The 21,549-nt window shown below is 35.2% G+C and overlaps 1 protein-coding gene across 1 annotated transcript in view; it reads left to right on the forward strand.

Moving 5' to 3' along the window:
- The window catches only part of LOC141550372 (acyl-coenzyme A synthetase ACSM1, mitochondrial-like), a 64,791-nt gene that overhangs the window by 38,427 nt on the left and 4,815 nt on the right, over positions 1 to 21,549 (forward strand). The window contains exons 9-13 of the mRNA XM_074280951.1: positions 2,511 to 2,591; positions 5,706 to 5,807; positions 13,609 to 13,736; positions 15,391 to 15,490; positions 19,575 to 19,694. Of these exons, the coding sequence (XP_074137052.1) occupies positions 2,511 to 2,591; positions 5,706 to 5,807; positions 13,609 to 13,736; positions 15,391 to 15,490; positions 19,575 to 19,694 (531 nt within the window). The remainder of the gene's footprint in view (positions 1 to 2,510; positions 2,592 to 5,705; positions 5,808 to 13,608; positions 13,737 to 15,390; positions 15,491 to 19,574; positions 19,695 to 21,549) is intronic.

A 21,549-nucleotide genomic window follows, 5' to 3' on the forward strand; every position in this document is an offset into this window, starting at 1 on the left:
ATACCATAATTTACTCAACCATTCTCCAATTGAAGGACATCCATTCATCTTCCAGCTTCTAGCCACTATGAAAAGGGCTGCCACAAACATTTTGGCACATACAGGTCCCTTTCCCTTCTTTAGTATTTCCTTAGGATATAAGCCCAGTAGTAGTATGGCTGGGTCAAAGGGTATGCACATTTTGATAACTTTTTGGGCATAATTCCAGATTGCTCTCCAGAATGGTTGGATTCTTTCACAACTCCACTAACAATATATCAGTGTCCCAGTTTTCCCACAGCCCCTCCAACATTCATCGTTATTTGTTCCTGTCATCTTAGCCAATCTGACAGGTGTGTAATGATATCTCAGAATTGTCTTAATTTGCATTTCTCTGATCAATAGTGATTTGGAACACTCTTTCATATGAGTGGAAATAGTTTTAATTTCATCATCTGAAAATTGTCTATTCATATCCTTTGACCATTTATCAATTGGAGAATGGCTTGATTTCTTACAAATTAGAGTCAATTCTCTGTATATTTTGGAGATGAGGCCTTTATCAGAACCTTTAACTGTAAAAATGTTTTCCCAATTTGTTACTTCCCTTCTAATCTTGTTTGTATTAGTTTTGTTTGTGCAGAAACTTTTTAATTTGATGTAATCAAAATTTTCTATTTTGTGATCAATAATGGTCTCTAGTTCTCCCTTGGACACAAACTCCTTCTTCCTCCACAAGGCTGAGAGGTAAACCATCCCATGTTCCTCCAATTTATTTATGATTTCGTTCTTTATGCCTAAATCTTGGACTCATTTTGATCTAATCTTAGTATGTGGTGTTAAATGTGGGTCCATGCCTAGTTTCTGCCATACTAATTTCCAGTTTTCCCAGCAGTTTTTGTCAAATAATGAATTCTTATCCCAAAATTTGGGATCTTTGGGTTTGTCAAACACTAGATTGCTATTTTTATTCACTATCTTGCCCTGTGAACCTAACCTATGCCACTATCAACTAGTCTATTTCTTAGCCAATACCAAATGGTTTTGGTGACTGTTGCTTTATAATACAGTTCTAGATCAGGTACAGCTAGACCACCTTCACTTAATTTTTTTTTCATTACTTCCCTTGAAATTCTCGACCTTTTGTTGTTCCATATGAATTCTGTTGTTATTTTTTCTAGGTTATTAAAATAGTTTCTTGGAAGTCTGATTGGTATAGCACTAAATAAATAGATTAGTTTAGGGAGTATTGTCATCTTAATTATATTCGCTCGGCCTATCCAAGAGCACTGAATGTCTTTCCAATTATTTAAATCTGACTTTATTTTTGTGGCAAGTGTTTTGTAATTTTGCTCATATAATTCCTGACTCTCCTTTGGTAGATATATTCCCAAATATTTTATACTATCGACCATTATTTTGAATGGAATTTCTCTTTGTATCTCTTGCTGTTGGATTGTGTTAGTAATGTATAAAAATGCTGAGGATTTATGTGGATTTATTTTGTATCCTGCAACTTTGCTAAAATTCTGAATTATTTCTAATAGCTTTTTAGCAGAGTCTTTGGGGTTCTCTAAGTATACCATCATGTCATCTGCGAAAAGTGATAATTTGATTTCCTCATTTCCTACTCTAATTCCTTGAATCTCTTTCTTGGCTCTTATTGCGGAGGCTAGAGTTTCTAGTACTATATTGAAAAGTAATGGTGATAGTGGGCAACCTTGTTTCACTCCTGATCTTATAGGGAAAGGTTCTAGTTTATCGCCATTACATATGATGTTTACTGAAGGTTTTAAATATATGCTCCTTATTATTTTAAGGAATAGTCCATTTATTCCTATAATCTCAAGCGTTTTTAGTAGGAATGGATGTTGGATTTTATCAAATGCTTTTTCTGCACTTATCTGACTCTTTTAAGGAGAATCAACTATTAGTTAAAAGTCAAGACTAGTGGGAAGGAAGGGTAACTAGATGACACAATGGATAGAGCCCTGGGCCTAGAGTCAAAAAGTCTCACTTTCTTAAGTACGAATTCAGGCATTTTAAAAAAATATTTAATAGTTGTATAATCGTGGGAGAGTCTCTTAACCTTTACATACATTTCCTCATCTACAAAATGAACTGGAGAAGGAAATGGCAAGCCATTTTGCCAAGAAAATTTAAAATGGGGTCAGAAAGAGTCAGACATGACTGAAAAAAACAACTGAAGTAGGAAGGGAGCACAGGTTAGGAGACTGAGCAGGGAGCAGAGGGATTGGGGGAAGGGAGGAGATAGAGAAGCATCCTAAAAAGAAAAACAACTAGAAAGGCAAAAATAAATAAATAAATAAATGAAAGTGGACCATGAGAAATTCTGTGATATTTTGGAATGAGATACATCATATAATTTAGTGCTGGGAAGAATTTTAAAAAAATGTTTTTCTACTGTTCTGATTTTGTAATGGAGGGAGAACTAACTTTTTAGATCTTCAGTATAAACAACTGGATCCTTTCCATTAAATCTGTTTATTTTGTTTCTTTATGGTCACCAGGGACTAACTTGTGCAGTGTCCAGGGGGATGAAGATCAAGAAAGGCTCCATGGGGAAAGCTATTCCACCTTTTGAGATGCAGGTCTGTCTCTCCATTTTATCCCATCAACAGATGTCAAGTGCCTACTATGCATGAAGCACTATATCAGGCACTAATAATAAAAAGATATATTCTTCCTCTAAGGGGTAATCATTCTTCTTGTTCCTTACCCTGGGATATGTGAATTTTTTATAACTTTATTTCAATACAATTATTTTTCTTTGTAATCCTATGTAATTCATTTTATACAAATCATTCTTTTAGAAAGGTTTCATAATATTAAAGCTAGTTGTGGGAGAGGACAACTAAACTTTGAAAGATTCAGAACTGGAAATGAGAAGAGAATACATTCCATGAAGAAATGAGGAGGAAAGAAGCATAGTTCAAATAAAAGAGTGTTGGATTTGGAATCAGAAGACTGGATTCAAATCCCATATCTAATACCAACTATTTGGATGGTGATGGACAAGTTTTACAGAACTCTCACATTTTATAGAACATAGCTTTTCTCCCACCCTCTGAAATTATTTCTATTAACTTTTTATATATGTCATATTTATTAATATGTGAACAGGCCTTCCTTTCTAATAGAACAGAAGCTCCTTGAGAGCAGGTACTAGTTTTGTTCTTGTATTCCCAGATACCCAACACAGTGCGTGAAACATAGGAGAAGCATAATAAATGCTTGTTGAATAACAAATTCTGAATGAAGAGTTTCAGTATTCAAAAGTGAGTTTATCATTCCTCTCCAAATTATTCTTCCCAAGTTCCCCATTTCTATCCATTACTACTTTTCCAATTACCCAGTCTTAGAAACTTACAATCAATCTTGAAAGTATTCTCTCCTAAATCCCATCAAGATATTGCAGTTCTTCCTTAGTAATTTTTCAATCCTATCTCTGCCACTAGCTCCTAAACAAGCTCCCTGAATGAATAAAAATAAAAACATTTATTTATTTATTAGACATTCATCTAAGATTTGGAATGTACAAATACAAAAGCAAGACAGTGTTTATTCTTCAAGACTATTCAGCTTATTTTCAAATCAGAACAAACAACACATGAAGGAGAGGCATCTGAGCAAGAATGTTTTCATCTGAGAAATCTTGATATAGACAAGCGGAAATCAACAATTAGCAAGCCCTTTCCAGAAATAATTAGTAGTATTGTTTTTATTTCGGTTCTCAGACCAAGAGGGTATATGTCGGGCATAAGACATTCAAGTTGCAGAAATATGGTTCCAACATGTGACAAACTAAACAGCGTGGTTCCTCCAGCACATAGCCTCTAGAGGTCCAGTTTGAAGAATAGCTCAGCAGCAGTTGAAAAGCAAGAGGTTGCAATGTGAAAAGGATGGTCTCAAGGAATTCTAATTTAACTGCATGTTTCTCAGGGAACTCCCTAGGACTTCTATCTCATGTTGGGGGAGTTTCTATACAGGAAGTTCCAGACTCTGACAAAATTATAGATTGTTCTCAAAATGTCCCCAGTGTACATTTACCCCAGAATGCAGTGTATATTCACCAGTTTACATTTGGATTATTATTAATAGCCTCTCTCCTTCCAGGTTTTGTCCCATCTGTCCTACCCATCACTCAGAAAATTTCATCATTCTACTTCCTTGTTCAAGAAGCTATAACATAATACCTCAGACTAGATTCTAACTCAATCTGGCCTCCAATCTAGGAAATTAACTCAATAACCTCTCCTTTAGGAAGTTACCTCAATAGCCTATCCTATCCTGCATTTTCCCTCAAATCTCTGATGTTCTCCAACATGACCACCCTTTTTCCAACTTCTTCTTATAGCAAATATAGTAGGTCTTCTTATAGCAAATACTTTGATTTGGTTGTTCCCTCTTATGATACCATGACATCCCCTTCCTTCCTTCCATTTTGCTGATTTAAATCCTAACCCATCCTTTAAGACCCAGCTCCAGTCTTAATTCCTCCAGATTATTCTGAATTCATTGATCTCTCCTTTCTTTGAGTTTCATATATTTGAGGTAAGAATGTTGTATTTTTTCATTTATTTTTATTATTTATTTCTTGTTGTAATTTCCTTGTGTTGTACTTCTGTCTTATCTTTCTGGTAAAATTAGAAGATTCCTGGAAGTGAAACCCATGCCTTAACTTCCTTATCAATATTCCCACAATGTCTTAGTTCATGGTGGTAGAAGATAAATACTTTTTGGGTTGAATTGAATTGAAATAGATGCCTTTTAGGTCTTGGACAATGCAGGATTATTTGAAATGAGATAATTACTAGAAAAAGAAAAGACTTGTGAATAGGAAGGCGCACAATAATATGTAAAGAAAACCAGCTTTGGATTCACAGAGAACCCAGATTAAAATTCTTTCTCTGATACTTACCTCTTGTATGACTTCAGGAAAATCAAATTTTTCTTCTCTAGATCTCAGTTTGCTCATCTGTAAAATTATGGAGGAAACTAGCAGGTTGAACTACAAAATGCCTAATGTTCCTTTCTGATGTAATCTTAAAATTTCTTGACATCTTTGAGACTATCAATGGGTATGGGTGGGGGGGAGAAGTAACACAATTACAAATTGTGCCACCCTTCAGTATTTCTCCAACTCTTTCCCCTGGTTTTTAAATGATTACCCTATTTAAGCAACCAGTATAGCAAGACAGAACCTATGAAGAGACTCCAATTCATAGTCTCAGACACAGATTTAGCTCATACTGCCACCAACGCAATCCCCTTGCATATCTCTCTTAACAGTTTCTGGTTTGAATTTAACTTTGATACTATCAGTGACACTCCTATTTTATTTGAGTTAACTGTAATATGATAAATCTTGGTACAACCTTTTAATTTAAACTCACTAAGTCTTTCTCCATTAAATATTTCCTATAAATAGAATATTGTTGAATTCTAGATGATCTAGATTCTGGATGAGGAGGTAGGAAGTAGGTTCAGGAGTTGGCTTTATGAAAAAGAAGTACATCAAAGAAGATGTAAAGTATCTATTTTTTTCTCTGACCTTTCTAAAATATTTTTTCATTTTAATTCAATTTTATTTTATTTTCAATTTAAAATTCTCTCCCTCCCTCCAGCACTCTTTTACCCACTAAAAAGTTAAAGTTATTTTACTTATTAAATAATAACCTCTTGCCACTTTCCTCTATTTACAGATTATAGATGACAAAGGCAATATCCTTCCCCCAGGGACAGAAGGGAATATAGCCATCAGGATCAAACCTACTAGACCTATCGGCCTATTCTCTGGCTACTTGGTAAGACTATTCCCTCCAATGAGAGAATTGCCTAGAGGTACTTTAAAGGATATCATGCTGGGGGAGCATGTAGGGGGAAGAGAGGGAAAAAATTAGAACACAGAGTTGAATGTGGAAAATTATCCATGTTTATGTTTTGAAAATAAAAAGCTATAATTTTTTTAATTAAAAAAGGATGTCATATGGAAGAAGAATTAGATTTGTTCTATTTGATCCCAGAGGGTAAAATTGGGGACAATGTGTAGAATTTGGAAAAAAAAAAAAAAAAAACATAATTCAAAACAATATAAAGAACTTCTTTATAATTAGTTTGCCAAAAAATGAAATAGGCTTCCTCAGGAGGTAGTGAATAATCCCTAACTGGACTACAGAAGTAGTTCAATTACTTATAAGGAATAGTTTAAGGAGACAGTTATTCAGGTATGGATCTGGTGTCATGATATATGTCACAATAGATATACTTGCCTTCTGCTTTAATCTAAAGCTGTCATTAGTAAAAAAAAAAAAAAAAAAAAAAAAAAACTACTGAACAAAATAGAGCTAATATACATGGAATACTACTAGAGACCTTTTCCAGATTCAAATTAACCCACTACTTTCACCTTTGGGGTCATCAAATCAACCAAGGCCAAATCCACCTGAGTATAAGATTATCCAGACCACATTTTTTTCCATTTTTGCTATAAGAAAATAGTGACATACATTGTTAAATGTCTTTGCTAAAAAGTTATAACTACTAAAAAAAAAAAAAAAAAAAAGGAAGTAATATTACTCTAACATGAATCCATTGTGGCTCATTCCTTTATCATATTCCAATAGTGGAGCTGACTGGGGAAAGTTTCTATGATCATTCTTTGTTTTAGTTGTTTCTCTTTGAAACACCTGGAACTTTTTGTTCATAAATCTCATTGCAAGATTACTAAATGCATAAATACTTCAAACTGACATGTTATCACTTTGAATAGTGCCTTGGAATATAATATGAATTCCTTGCATAGCTTTTCTTAATAGTTTCTGGTTTTAATTTGGCTTTGTCCAATATAATCAGGGATGCTCCTGTTTTACTTAACTGTAGTATGATAAATCTTGTACAACCTTTCATTAAATTCTCTAAAATTTTCTGCATTAAATGTGTTCCTATAAACAACATATTGGTCAGGGTTCTAATTTTTCATCTGTTTTGTAACATGAAGCAGCAGAGCTTGCTCCAGAATCAGTAAGACTTAAGTTCAAATCCAGTCTCAGGCATTTACTACATTTATGAGACTTAGAGCAAACCTTTTAACATCTATTTGCCTAAATTTCCTCAACCTCCTCAACCTTAAATTGAAGAAAATAGCAGTATCTACCTCACAAAAGCAAATTAGGTGATACTTGTAAAATACTTAGCTCAATAACTAGAGCATAGTACCTACTATATAGACAGATATATACATATATGTGTATATATGAATAATATATATATATATATTCTCTTCCTTTATAATCCCTTTTTGTATTTTTGGTGGATTTGCACTTAACATCACCAAAGTTATCTTTTATTCTACCATTCTTTAATATTTGATACAAAAGAACATAATATTTCTTATTTCACTATTTTTATTATTAAACTAAAATTGACAATGCTACACAAAATAAGATTCTAATATCTTATACTATTAATTAGGTAAATCCCTTGATTTCTGAATTCCCCTTTATCAAAAAGAGGTACTTAACTTAGAGGTCACCTTTTCCTCACCCCTTCCTCCCTTTTTTCCCTTGCTAAGTCTGATCATGTTTACAGGCTCTTGGAAAAGAACTAATAGAACAAATAAAGATGAAAGAAGATGCTTGACAGTGGAGAAGATAAATAGAAGGGATAGAATCAAAGGCATAAGTAGTATTGGCATTGTGATATTGACCACAGCAATACAAGTGGCGTTGGGATTATCACCTACTCAGAGATAGAAGTAAAGAAGAAGAAAACTAGTGAAGATGTAGAGAAAGTAGTGGGGTTTGAAATGCTGAATAGAGAGATAAGGGGGCTCATGATGGATGAATCTAATTTTGTCAGCAAGGTAGGAGGTAAGGATATATGCTGAGAAAATAGAATCAAAGGTGAATCTTGAAACTTGAGAAGAATAGATTTGAACAATAACTGAAGGGAGTGGAATAGAGAATCAACCAAGAAAGAGTCAAAATTATTTTTTGCAGTAATGGCCCAATTTTGTAAGAGGGAACAGGAAATGTTTTAATCATAGAAGGAGATTTCAAAATTCAGCATCATGGTGACTGCACTTCTTTGCTCACTTTTTTTTAAGCATGGTTTTGATAAGGTCCTGAGTAACTAGATGGGTTTGGTGAAGAAAAACTAAAGTGTTGATGAAATTGCTCCCTGAGACAATCAGGGAAAGGCACTGATGGGGATCGATTCAACCTTATTGTCCTACCCTCTGTGGAAGTCATTGGGAGTTCCACTTTGCTATGTCCAGTCAGAAATCCAAGTTATGTCAACCCTGAGGTTAAATTTCCTCTATAAATCTGACCATGGCTGTCTTTGCTGTCTTTGCTGAGCTACTTTGGGTTAAACCCAAAGACATTTTGACTTTCCGCATTCCAGTTGGTGTCTTTCCTCTCCTTCCCTCACAATCCCTCATGGTGTCTTTCTTCTCATTATCCCAACATGCTTCATGATGTCTTTTCTCTTATCCTCCCACCATACCTTATGGTGTCTTTCTCCTTCTTATAGCTAACTCTTTCGGAGTGCTAACTCTCTTTTAGGATTTAGCCTGATATGTTCCTACCTCATAAAGTACCTTTCTCCTGGTTAATTGTGAATTCTACTAGGGAACTTATTCTTTCCATTATTAATTGTTAAAAGCCTTGCTAACTATATGCTCTCCCAACTTAATTTCATATTTACAATGGTACTTATTATTTCTCTTCATTTTGTCTATAACCTCCTAAATAAGTCTACCTTTTACCAAAGAAAATAGTCATTGTGAATTCTACACATGACCAAATCCCAACATTTGATGTCTACATCATTCTCATCATTTGGTGCTAAACTTCAAATATATCATTTGTGACTGGGAATTGCTACCCTGAGCACATCAGTTTCATTTTTTTTTGGCATGGGTTTTTAGTGATTTTCTTCTACTCAGTGAACCATTTGTGAGTTGAATGTGAAGAGCCTCATTCACTTTTAATGTCTCACCCTGCCATCTTCTGCAAATCTGAAGTATTTTCTTTAATTGGAGATTTTAGAATTTTAAAAGAATGCAAATCATTTCTCTTTTTTAAAATCAAATCATTTCTTCTTCTCTAGTCCTATAGTGAGTCTCATATTTAGGTTTTTCAAACCTTAGTATGGGTGACTCACATATGCCAGTTCTTTAATTGCCCTGGAATACCCTTAATCTGGGTATGGTGATTTTATAAACATTGAGACATGGTAGATCAAAGATTTAGAGCAAAAAGGGATCTTAGAGGTAATCAACTCAAACCAATCCATTTTTACAAATATGGGAAATGAGACCTGAAGAGGTTCAGTGACTCACCCAGAATCACCCAGCTAGTAAACTGAATTTGAACACAGATCCTCCTAGATCCAATCCATTATACTATATTTCCCTTTCTTAAATGTCTCAGTATTTATGTGGGGTTTCAATTTCCTGTTCAGCATTTTGATTCTGAATTCCCAGTCTTCAGTTTGGACTCCTTGATAGACAAATCAGAAGCAAAGTGAGTCTATCTTCTCTTTAACATCCTTTATCATTTTTCCTATCCTGAGCATAACAGCATTCCTCTCTTTTATTTAATAATCCTATTGTCTCCAATTTTTATAATTCCTTTTTATATAAAAGTAATTTAAATATGTGTTAAAAAACCTTAACAATCTCCATAAACTCTGAGATTTATTATCCCATCTCCCATATTTGCAGACAAGTACAGTGCCCAAACAAGGCAACATTTTTCTCTTAGAGGTCAGTATTCTTTCTTAATAATATCAGTTAGAGTCCCCAAAACAATATATTCCACTCTATGTTAACCACTAGTGATCAGTGCCCCAATGCCATTTAATCAGTGAATATCAATTAGCTTTTACAAAGGGAAAATTATTGCAAAAAATATAGCACGAATAAACATTACAAAGAATCTCTCCCAAACACTGGGGGAGATACTCTCCCCTCTGCCTCTAAGAAATGGAAAACTTAAGGCAGCTTCTTTATAGTTTTCTTCCCCAATAAGTTCCTTTTCTGATTCAACCTAGGCAATGGATGAACTATTGTAGATCCTCTTGGGTTATAATCAATCTATTCTGGTTAAAATAAGTTGCTTTAGACTTTAGCCCTCTCTCTGGTAAATTCCACCATGGATTCCATCTCCCAAGCTTTTAGTGCTTGCTTTTCTGGCTTTTCAAAGCTCAAGAATCACCTTTAATACAAACAGAGACCGAGAAGAGAGGCTTGTATTCATAGGTCACAGGTAGGCTTCAGGTGGGGAAAGAGGAGGGCCAAGGTCTCTCCCCGTCCAGAGTCTTAAGGACAAGTCTCCCTCAAATGCAGAAAGTTAAGAAAAATGCTTTGTTCACTTGGTATCTTTTGAATGTACTCCCAGTTCTGACTCAGCAGTGAATAAAAAGTTCATCCTTTCCCCACTTAATAGATAACCAGAACCAGTTTTAAACATATTCACATGCTCCAATTAGGAAGCAGTGTCCTTCCTTTTATACATCATGACTTTTTGGAAGCAAGCTTCCCAGCCTCTTCCAAGCAGACTGTTCTGAGGATGGAGGCCTCCCTTTACATTCATTCTCATTCTGTGCTATTGCTGAAGATAGAAATGCCCTCCAAGGAAATCTAACCCAATTCTATTGTAAAACAAATGAGGAAACTTAGGCCCAAGGAGATTTAATTACTTGGCCAAAATCTCAGATGCAGTACAAACCAGAGACTAGATTTGAACATAGGAACCAGGGACCATACTTGTTTCTATTCAACCTCACTGCACTTGCAAGTCTCACATCCATTTAGGACTTTGATGAGCCTAACATTGTTATCATTCTAACCTTCATTTATCTGTTCCTATTTCAGTTGTCTGTGCACATCTTTTTGAATTCTGAGGTAGTCAATGATTTTTTTTAAGGACTAAATGAAATTAGGGCAGCTAGGTGGCGCAGTGGATAGAGCACCAGCCTTGAATACAGGAGGACCCAAGTTCAAATTTGGTCTCAGACACTTAACACTTCCTAGCTGTGTGATTCTGGGCAAGTCACTTAACCCCAGCCTCCAAAAAAAAAAAAAAGGATTAAATGAAATTTTCACAATAGTCCTTTTAGATAAATATGGTAGGACTTATTATCCCCATATACATGAGAAAATTGCCCATAGTAATTGCCCATTAAGGCAAAAACAAAAAGTGGGACTTAAGACTCTTCAGGTCCAGATTATCTCTCTAGTGATAGGGGCTGATGCCAAGTCATTTTAGTGGATAGAGCCAGGAAGATATGATCTTTAAACCTCAGCTCAAGTTACACAAATGGAGAACAAGCAGCATGATTTTAACCTAATCATCCTTGCACCCTAAGCACTTAGTGTAGTGTTTACAGAGTAATAGGTGCCAAAAAAACATTTGTTATTCATAATGAAACACCAAAGCATTACAGGCAATGATTAAAAGAAGCCTTAATTTTAATCATCAATCCAGGGTAAGAGTTAACCTGTTGGTCTAGAACTCAAAAAAAAAAAAAAAAAAAAAAAAAAAAAAAAAAAAAAGAATCTCTGCAGGTAACATACAAATTTAGAAAACCCAAAATTTAATATCATTTATATTTTATTATATTTTTTATTTACTTTATTTATTTAAAAATCATCCAACTAGTTCATATGAGTTTGAGTATTTCTTTTCTGATGCCAAATTGGTGATAAGAGAAGATCAAAAAGCTGAAAAGTCAGTTGACTAAAGCATGATACCAACAAGAGCCAGGATTTGGATCTAGAAGATATTTCAGAGGCTACAAAGTTCAACCTTCTCATTTTACAAATGAAGAAACTTAGGAGAGGCTAATTAACTTTCCCAAGATCACACAAGTAGTAAGTGTCCAACTAAAGACACAAATTCAGGTTTTACTGATTCTAAGTTTAGTGCCCCATCCATTATGCCATGTTGTTTCTCAAAAGGAATGGTTCCAAACAGCTAAGGAGAAAATTTTGATCCACAATCATACTGATATGATTTAGGAGATCAATTTCTAGTTCCAAATGATGTGTTTGGGATTTAGCACCAAATGTTGAGAGGCATCATAAGTTGAAGCTATCATGTGAAGAATTCATAATGACCATTCTCTTTGGCAAAAGGTAGGTTTATTTAAGGTGAAAAGGTTACAGACAAATGAAGAGATAAAATAGACACCAAGAATGGTAAACATGAAATAGAGTTGGGAGTGAATATAATAATTAACAATGGAAAAAGACAAGTTTCCTAATGGCACTAACAATTAACCAGGAGAAAGGAACATCCTGTAAGGTTGGCGTACACCCTAAGCTGGCAAGCTAAATCCTAAGAAGGAGAAAGACACTATGAGGCACGGTGGGGGGATGAGAGGAGAGAAAACATGAGGCATAGGGGAGAGGTGAGGGGAAAGACACCATGAAGCAGAGTGTTGTAGTGGGCTATAATTTCAAAAGAGATTCAACTAATATGGAGTGAGCCATGACAGATTTATAGAGAAAATTTAAGCTCAGGGGTTTGAAGTAACTCAGATTTCTGACTGGGCATGGCAAGGTAGAGCTATCCACAACCTCCCCAGAAGATTAGAAGGTTGAACTGTTCAACATCAGTGCCCTTCCTTACTTACCTCAAAGAATAATTCCATCAATACTTTCTCTGTCCACTCCACCTAGTTACTCACAACCTCATTAAGACCTCATCTCAAATGTGAGTCAGCATTCCTGAAAATGTATGTTGTTGATCATTCAGATGATTAGTTCAGTTCCCCCTATCCTTATAACTAAAAAAAGTCTTATAAGCAAGAATAGTAGCATTTTCTTTTTATGTAAAGGACATAATCCTTTGTGGTTTAATTAGTGATTTTTAATTAGTGATTCCAGATAATAAAATTTATAATGGAATGGGAAATATACTTAAGAGACCCAATCTTTGTATTAAAGGATCTTACATTCTATTAATATAGGGAGAACAGGAATCACTGAGGAACTATCCACACAAATGAACAGTTTTAGCTTTAAAACTGCCTTAAGATTTATGGGACAGGGGGCAGCTAGGTGGCGCAGTGGATAGAGCATGAGCCCTGAATTCAGGAGGACCGGAGTTCAAATCTGATCTCAGACACTTAACACTTCCTAGCTTTGTGACCCTGAGTAAGTCATTTAACCCCAGCCTCAGGGGGAAAAAAAAAAAAAAAAAAAGATTTATGGGACATCTTTTATAATGTCCAAGGAGAGAGAGGCAATACATAAAGAGAATTGGCCTTGGAGTCAGGAAGGCATGGACTCAAGCTTTACTTCAAATATCTCTTGCCCATGAAATCCTAGGTAAATCATTTAACTTTTTAGTGCTCCCCCAACAACTCTCTAAAATTGCAGGTTACAGAGCAATTGACAATCTAAATCAGAGAATATCAAATCCTTACCCAAATGAAATCATGGGTCTAATTTTTTTTAAGTGTCCAAGTTACTTCCAAGAGAGAAATGACTCAGGACATTGACAGACCAGCTGGGGAATAATCTGGGTACTTTTACAATGAATGAATCCTGTCTCAATATTAAATCACTTTCTCAAAAAATATTTTTTCACTCAGGATAATACAGAGAAGACTTCCTTAACAGAACTTGGTGACTTTTATGTCACAGGTGACAGAGGCACTACAGATGAAGATGGCTATTTCTGGTTCCTAGGTCGACATGATGACATCATTAATACTTCTGGGTAGGCTGATTGCCTGGGGTGGGGGTGGGGAAGGTGGGGGGAGGGGGTTACAAGTATCACCATTACAATCTTATTAGTTCCTAATGACATGTACTAGAATCAAGACTATATCTATATAGTATTAATGTGTTTGGAGTTTACCACCAAATGATGAGATTGACGTTTAGGCAATCAAATATTGGGGTTTGGTCATGTGAAGAATTTACAATGGCCATTCTCTTTGGCAAAAGGCAGGTTTATTTATGAGAAGAGATTACAGACAAAATGAAAAGATACAATAATACACCAGGAGTAGTAAATATGAAATAGATTTGGGAGAGCAATCAGTTAGCAAGGAAGGGGTTTTTCATAATTATTGTTGGTAAAGACAAGTTCCCTAATGGAATTCACAATTAACCAGGAGAAAGGAAACACTCCATGAGGTGAGAGTATTCTGTTGACTGGCAGGCTAAATTTTAAAAGGGATTTAGCAACCTAACAGAGTTAGTTATAAGGAGAAAGATACCATGAGGGATAGGGGGAGGAATGAGAGAAAAGGCACTATAATGCATGGGAGAGTGGGAAAGGGAAAAAGATATCACAAGGCAGAATGTTGCCATGGTGGCAACTCAAAAGGAATTCAGCAAAGACAGCATGGGTCAAGGGCAGTATTATAGGGGAAATTTAACCTCAAGGGTTTGACATAACTTGAATTTTTGACTGAACACAGCAAGGGAGAATTCTACCCAAGATTTCCACAAAGGATGGGACATAATATTAAACTGATCCCCATCAGTGCCCTTCTCTCCTTGTCTCAGGTATAATGTTATTAGTATTTCAGTTTTTTTTATCTGCCAATGCACCCAGTTACTTAAGACCTCATCAGTATGAGACCTGGATTTACCCTTAAATGTTAAGGGGCATGGACCAAATATTGTTTCAGGAGGATTATAGGGACACAGGGCTCTTTCTAGAGAATGAAAAAGTATGGTATATATTATACCACATGATCCCTCTGCAAACTTTTTTTTTAATCACAGTAAAACCAGATTTGAATGAACATCAATTGCCCTTTTGAAGAAATTTTTTAAGTCATATAATGAATACACAAGGAAGAATAATGCTTAAGTACTTGCTAAAATGAATTGTATAAAACTAAGGTTTTGGGTTATTTTGCAACAACTAGTTCAAACTATCCCTTTTCCTTCTTGTCCTACTCCCATTAGAAGCAGCCCTGAGATACAATGAAGCATGAGACTTTACAAAAGAATCCAGTACAATCTATCCCTTCATTCCCTGGTCGAAGAGAATAGAGAGGTCCAGCACCATGGAGAGAGTTGGTCATTGTCTTAGGGTAGAAGTGCTTCTCAGAAGTCACTTAGAGGGGAGATGTATAGGAAAAAAGGGGGGCAGTTAGGTAGTACAGTGGCTACTCCTCTGGACTCCTCTGGAGTCAGGAAGACTCAGCCTCAGACACTTGCCTCTTCACAAAAATACATTTTAAAAAAAGAAAAAAATAAAAAATAAAGAAAGAGGAATTTGAAGGGTAGAAAGAGAAAATTATCAGATTAGATGATCCCATTGTATATGTCCACACAATATTGTCCAGTGGGTCAGCTGGTGGGACATTACTTTTTCTGACATGCTAGGAACAATAGCCTATTTCCTTCTTCAGGTACCGGATTGGTCCCTCTGAAGTTGAAAATGCCCTGGCAGAACACCCAGCTGTGGCAGAATCAGCAGTCATTGGCTTCCCAGACCCAATCCGAGGAGAGGTGAGGAAGCAGTAGAGAGTGAGGCCATAGAAGGTCATACTGAATATCTTAATAATTATTAACTTGGAGGTCAGCATTTCCAAGCCAAGTCATCCCAGGCAAAGTCTGAGTGATGAGAAAAAATGGCCATGGGTATAGTTCCCCCATGTGGCCAGAAAGCAATACTGCATTTTAAATGACCAGTGTATCTATGGGTACTTATTGAACATCTACAAGGTAACTAACACTGATCTAAAGAGTTATAGAGGAGATAGAATGTGTACGAGATACAGTTTCTGCCTTCACAGAACTTGCAACTTGATTTAATCTATGACTTTTCAGAGAACAGCAAAGCACTCAACTAATAAGTATAGAAGGAAAGAGAGTTTAAAGAATAATTATATTAAGAACGATTACAATAATTCACACATATAACCCCTTAAGGTTTATTAACTTCATCTTTAAACCGGTTCTAGTCAAGGTCATACAAAAGACAAATGGAAATTTAAGGGAATTTCCTTAACACTTTCCCAAGTCAGTAAAAGTTAGAGCCAAGAGAAAGCATAGAATTTCAAAGCTGAAAGGACATGTATTGTGGACTGAAGCAGTCCAGGAAGGACTCAAGGAGGAGACAATATTTTTTGCTGAATATTGAGGATAGAAATAATTTAACCATACCTACCATTTATAAAATGCTTTAGCATTTGGAAAGCTCTTTTATGTATATTATTTCATATGATCCTCAAAACAACATTGCTTTAGATGATGGTGTCCACTTAAAATTTTTATAATTACAAAGTACATATATTATTCACTTGATTCTAACAATCTAGTGAAGTAGGCAATACTAGAGTTATTATTCCCATTTTATAGGTGAGGAAAGTGAGGCACAAAGAGATGAAATCCATTACCCACTGTCAAATTACTAGTAACTGGCTGAGCTAGAACTCAAATCAGGATCTCCTGAAATCCAGTCCCATAATGTTTCCAGATTTAATGTGTTCCAAGAATGAGTGAATGAATGAATAAATGAATTGACTTTAATATATGCCTAAATGAAATATAATAAAGAAGATAAACACAATTTATTCTAAAGCTAAAAGGAAATGCATTACAGATTTGCCCATACTACAGCACTCCCATCTGTTAGAATGTGTAGCAGATTTGCTTTCAGTACATGTTTTTTCCCAAGTAGGTGCTCAGAAAATCTCATTTAACAGACACCTTACATAGCTCCCCACTCTGGCAGAAATATTATATACACACATGTATATGCATGTGCATATATATGTATATATATTCGTATCTGTATGTATAGAGAGAGGAGATAAATATGTTATCTATATTTATACATATTCATACAAAAACACACTATGTATATAAAAAGAGAGTAGAGAGATAAATATATTCTCTCTATATATATACATACACACAAAAACATACACTACATATACATAGAGATAAATATATTATCTACATAAACATACACAAAATACACTATAAGCATATATACATATATCTCTGTGATGTATATATAGAGAGAGGGAAGAAATAAATATAATATTCTAATATATTTATACATACACACATAAAATACTATATATTTATATTTATACATATAGATATAGATATATAAAGACTCGCTACAACACCCTTTCCTAAAAGAAGGGAGGCAGCAGGACTTATATTGAAATCCTGTCTTCTTCTGCCTCTGCTTATTACTTTGTGAGCAAATTCTTTCATTTCTTTGGGCCTCAATGTCCTCATATTTAGAAATAAGAAATTAATGAATTTACTTCCTAGCTGTGTGACCCTGGGCAAGTCACTTAAACCCAGCCTCAAAAAAAAAAAAAAAAAAAAAAAAAAAAAGAAAGAAAGAAAGAAAGAAAAAGAAATTAATGAATTTAGAAATGACTTGATTAAATGACTTGTAAGGTCCCTTCCAACTTTTAATTTGTGATCCTATAAACTCTTACAGATCTATTTTGTATACTGACCTATATTAAGCATGGAGTCTAGGCATTGTTGCAACAATACTCCTAAATATGGTCCAAAACAAATTAAAATGCAATGGGGAAATATTTCACAACATAAATAAAAACATAATAGAACATAAATAATGTTAATATCTGGTTTTTTGAATCAATGTGCAGATACAAGGATGTTTATGTACAAGTTTAGCGTCCTACTTCCATTTGAATTGATCTGGGGAATCCTTTTCATGGAAATTGTGTTCAAGGAGGTAAATCAACAGAGTTTTGAGAGTTACTTTGGTTATAGAGAGATTAAGAGACTTAACCATGGTACCACAGCTAGGGTATGTGAGAGACAGAATTTGACCTCTGGTCCTCCTGATTCTAACATTATCATTTCATTATTAAATAGTCATAATTATTCAGAAGTCATTTCTTATGTCGAGGCATTCTCTGCCATCTACCCATTGGTGCTAGTTCTGTTTTCTGAAGTCACATGGAATAAATCCAATCTTTCTTCCACATGACAGTTCTCTAAATATTTGAAGACAATGAACATGTCTTTCCAAATCTTCTCTCCTCCAGGCTATATGTCCCAAGTTCCTTCAACTACTTCCTTATGACCTAGTTTCCAAGCCTTGCAACATCCCAGTCACTCTCTCCTGAACACAATCACTAGAGTAATGCCCTTCTTGGAATGTGGCATCCAGAAGTGGCTTCAAGACAATCCCCAGATGTGATCCCAGAACAGAGGATAATGTGATCATTGTCGTCCTTGATCTGCACACTGTTTCTATTCATTTGACCTAAAATGTTATTAATATTTTTGACAACTGAATTATACCTTTGGCTCATTTTCAATAAATTAGGGATTTATTTATAGAGAAGAGCTAAAAATGGACTATATTAACCAAACTTGACCATACAATTCTCAGGGATGTCCTAATCCCATTTCTCAATTCCTGATTCCGCCTATAATCATACTTTTTGTCTCTATACTCTTAAGAAAAACAAAAGGGTTTAAAGACATCATGATGGGCTATATAATAATAATAATAATAATAATAATAATAATAATAATAATAATAATTGTTTATATGTTTTTATTTGAAGCAATTGGAGTTAAATGACCTATCCAGGATTAGTAATTTAGGAAAGGTCTGAGTTCAGATTATGAATTCAAATCCACACTTAGTTCATACACACTGTACTATCTGTCTGCTCCCAATTTCTTACATTTTTATGACACTGTATAGTTTAAGTTTTTATAAGAGGCATTGTGGAAGAGTGTCCTTTATCAGAAAGACCTGAGTTCAAGTTCAATCCTTGATATGCTGGAGGTCTATAACCCATGAGCAAGTCCTAGTGCTTCAGGAAATTTTGTAAGATTATAATTCAGATGACTTACAAAAATGCATTGGTAGAGGGAATTTCCAAGGCAGAAGTTTTTCTGAAACCTCCCTTCCACCTTTCCTGGAAAAATAAAATACATAACTCATTTGAACCTCACAAAAGCCTTTTGAACTAAATAAAACACAGATTGCCTCCATTTTTCAGGTAATATAGAGTCAGAAGACAAGGGTTCAAATCCTGTCTTTGTTGTTTACAACCTTTGGGGTAGTCCTTTTGACTCCCTTATATATAAAATGAAGTATTAAGACTAAATAAAAGGTCTCTGAGGTTTTTTCTGGATCTAAATCTATGACATAGCAGGCTTCAGTTTAAAAATCACTTTATTCCCCACTTCCCTATGAAATAGGTGACATAATTACTATTATTTGTATTTTACAGTTAAGGAAATTGGGGCTCAGAAAAAATGGCAGGATCTGCTATGGTCACAAAAATAATTAACTAAGACAAAGATTCAGAACTTCTTGTGTCCCTTCATTTGAATGTGAGGTTCTTAAGGGTAGATACTTCCTTTTTACCTTTTTTTTTAATAGCCTCAGCCAACAGCATGGTGCTTAATAAGTGTTTTATTGACTGACCAACTCAACATCTTTAACAACTCTATGATTCTCTGCACATAGATCTTCCTTATTCTGTCCCATCCCCCACAGGGAGATGCATGTGCTATGTTATAGTTTTCTCATCTATCTACAAGTCACCCCTGACCTGCTCCAATTCTTTAGGTGGTGAAAGCATTTGTGGTCCTGACTCCGGAATTTAGGTCCCATGACCCTGACAAGCTGGTTCAGGAGCTGCAGCAGCATGTAAAGAAGGTTACAGCTCCCTACAAGTACCCCAGGATGGTAAGACCAGGAAGGGGTTGGGAGTTGGGGGAGTCTGTCTGAAATCCAATTTAGTGACCCTCTGAGGAAGCTTGAACTGCCACTTGCACTGACCTTCTGTATTTGTCAAAACCATGTGGCCAAGAGAGGGAGTATTTAGGAGTTCATTCATCAGAGAGGAGTTTTCTTTACACTTCTACAAAGATACTTGGATGTAGCACACCCAGGCTTAGAACCTCAGAATGTGAGAGTCAAAGGGGATCTTAGAATGTATGTAATCCAAACTCCTCATTTCATATATGGAGAAAATGAGGACAAGAATGGATCTATGATTCTTCCAAGATCAAATAGCAAGTCCATGATGGAGACTGAAGTTTCTAATTATTCTATTATTCTAAGAAATAATAATACTTAGAGCTATATAAAACCTTATGGCTAGCCTACTCCAACCCACTTATTTTTAATTCAAGAAATTGAGGCTGAGAATGTGAAATAACTTCTCTAGGATCCCCAAAGTACTAAAAGAGATAGGGTTCTAACCCCTATGTCATTCCTATGCTACCTCTAGCATTCAGGCTTCCCAATTTTCAGTCATGTATTCATGTAGACAACATCAACACAAGGGTACTGAGTCAAGTGTTTTAGTCAAAATGGCTTTTTAAGGTACACTCCTGCAATACTTTCCTTGTAAATGTCTTTCCTGGAATCCTATTCTCCTTAGCCTGCCCAGGAAGTTCCACACACACACATACTTTTTCTTAATCTCAATGTCTATTCACCCAAGTCTTACTTTTGCTTCCCTACCCCAGTCCAATCCTACATTTTATCACAGTATGTGTTGACCACCCTGAAAGTCAGTGTCTTTCTGTTTGAAAGTAGGACAAATGTCTAGGCTTAAATAACCAACAGCCTTAATACTAAAAAAGGAGGATCAAGCTTAAAGTAGCCTAATCTTACTAGTAATTCCTTTCCTCCACACCACCAACCAACGAAGCATGATATTCCGACCCATTTCTCAAACACTATTCTGAATCCTTACTGCCAACCTCACCTGAATCGGCGGCCACCCAGTAGAACAGCAACATAACTCAAGTTAGGCAGTGTGGTATACTGGAAATAGGGTATATGAGTTGGGAAGCATCAAGTAACCTGGGTTCTAGTCATCAATTGTTTTTTTTAATAATTCAATTTTATTTTATTTTTCAATTCCAAATTTTCTCTTTCCCCCTTCTCCTTCTATATGTGTGTGTATATACATATATGAGTGTGTAGATAGATAAATACATACTCAAATATGCACTGAGTAGTACATCTCCTCTCTAGCTAGAGGTGGATAACATGTTTTATCATGAATCTTTTATAAATGTGATTGGTTTTATTGCTAGTTACTGACTCTTTGTTGGGAAATTTACTTACTCTCATTAAGCCCCAGTCAACTCAAGTATAAAAGAGGAGTTTTATGCAGATGACTTGTGAAATCTTTTCAAGATCAAAAATTACAAGTAGCACCTTTTTAGTCTATTTTTAATGTTTTGATCTTTATGACTAATTTTTTGAACTACTGTATGTACCTTGAATATGATTGCATGTGTTTGGAGAAACTCATGAAATGTTACTCTTCTCTTAGAAAGATGTCATCACCATTAATACAAGATTCCAATACTGTCAATTAGTACTCCCACAAGATTCTAGTAACTAGAACAGAAGCCAGAGTTCAATTCTTTAATTTGCTTTTATTTTTGTATGCCCTTTGTCTAGCCAGTACATGAACATTTTTTAAAATGAAATCTGTAATTTTCTCGCTATAAGGCTGATATGTCAAATACCTAAACTGAATGTTGGGAACCAGATTAAAAAGTAATTGTGAAATATTTAA

This window comes from Sminthopsis crassicaudata, chromosome 1 (genome assembly GCF_048593235.1).
Source record: "Sminthopsis crassicaudata isolate SCR6 chromosome 1, ASM4859323v1, whole genome shotgun sequence".
NCBI lineage: Eukaryota > Metazoa > Chordata > Mammalia > Dasyuromorphia > Dasyuridae > Sminthopsis > Sminthopsis crassicaudata.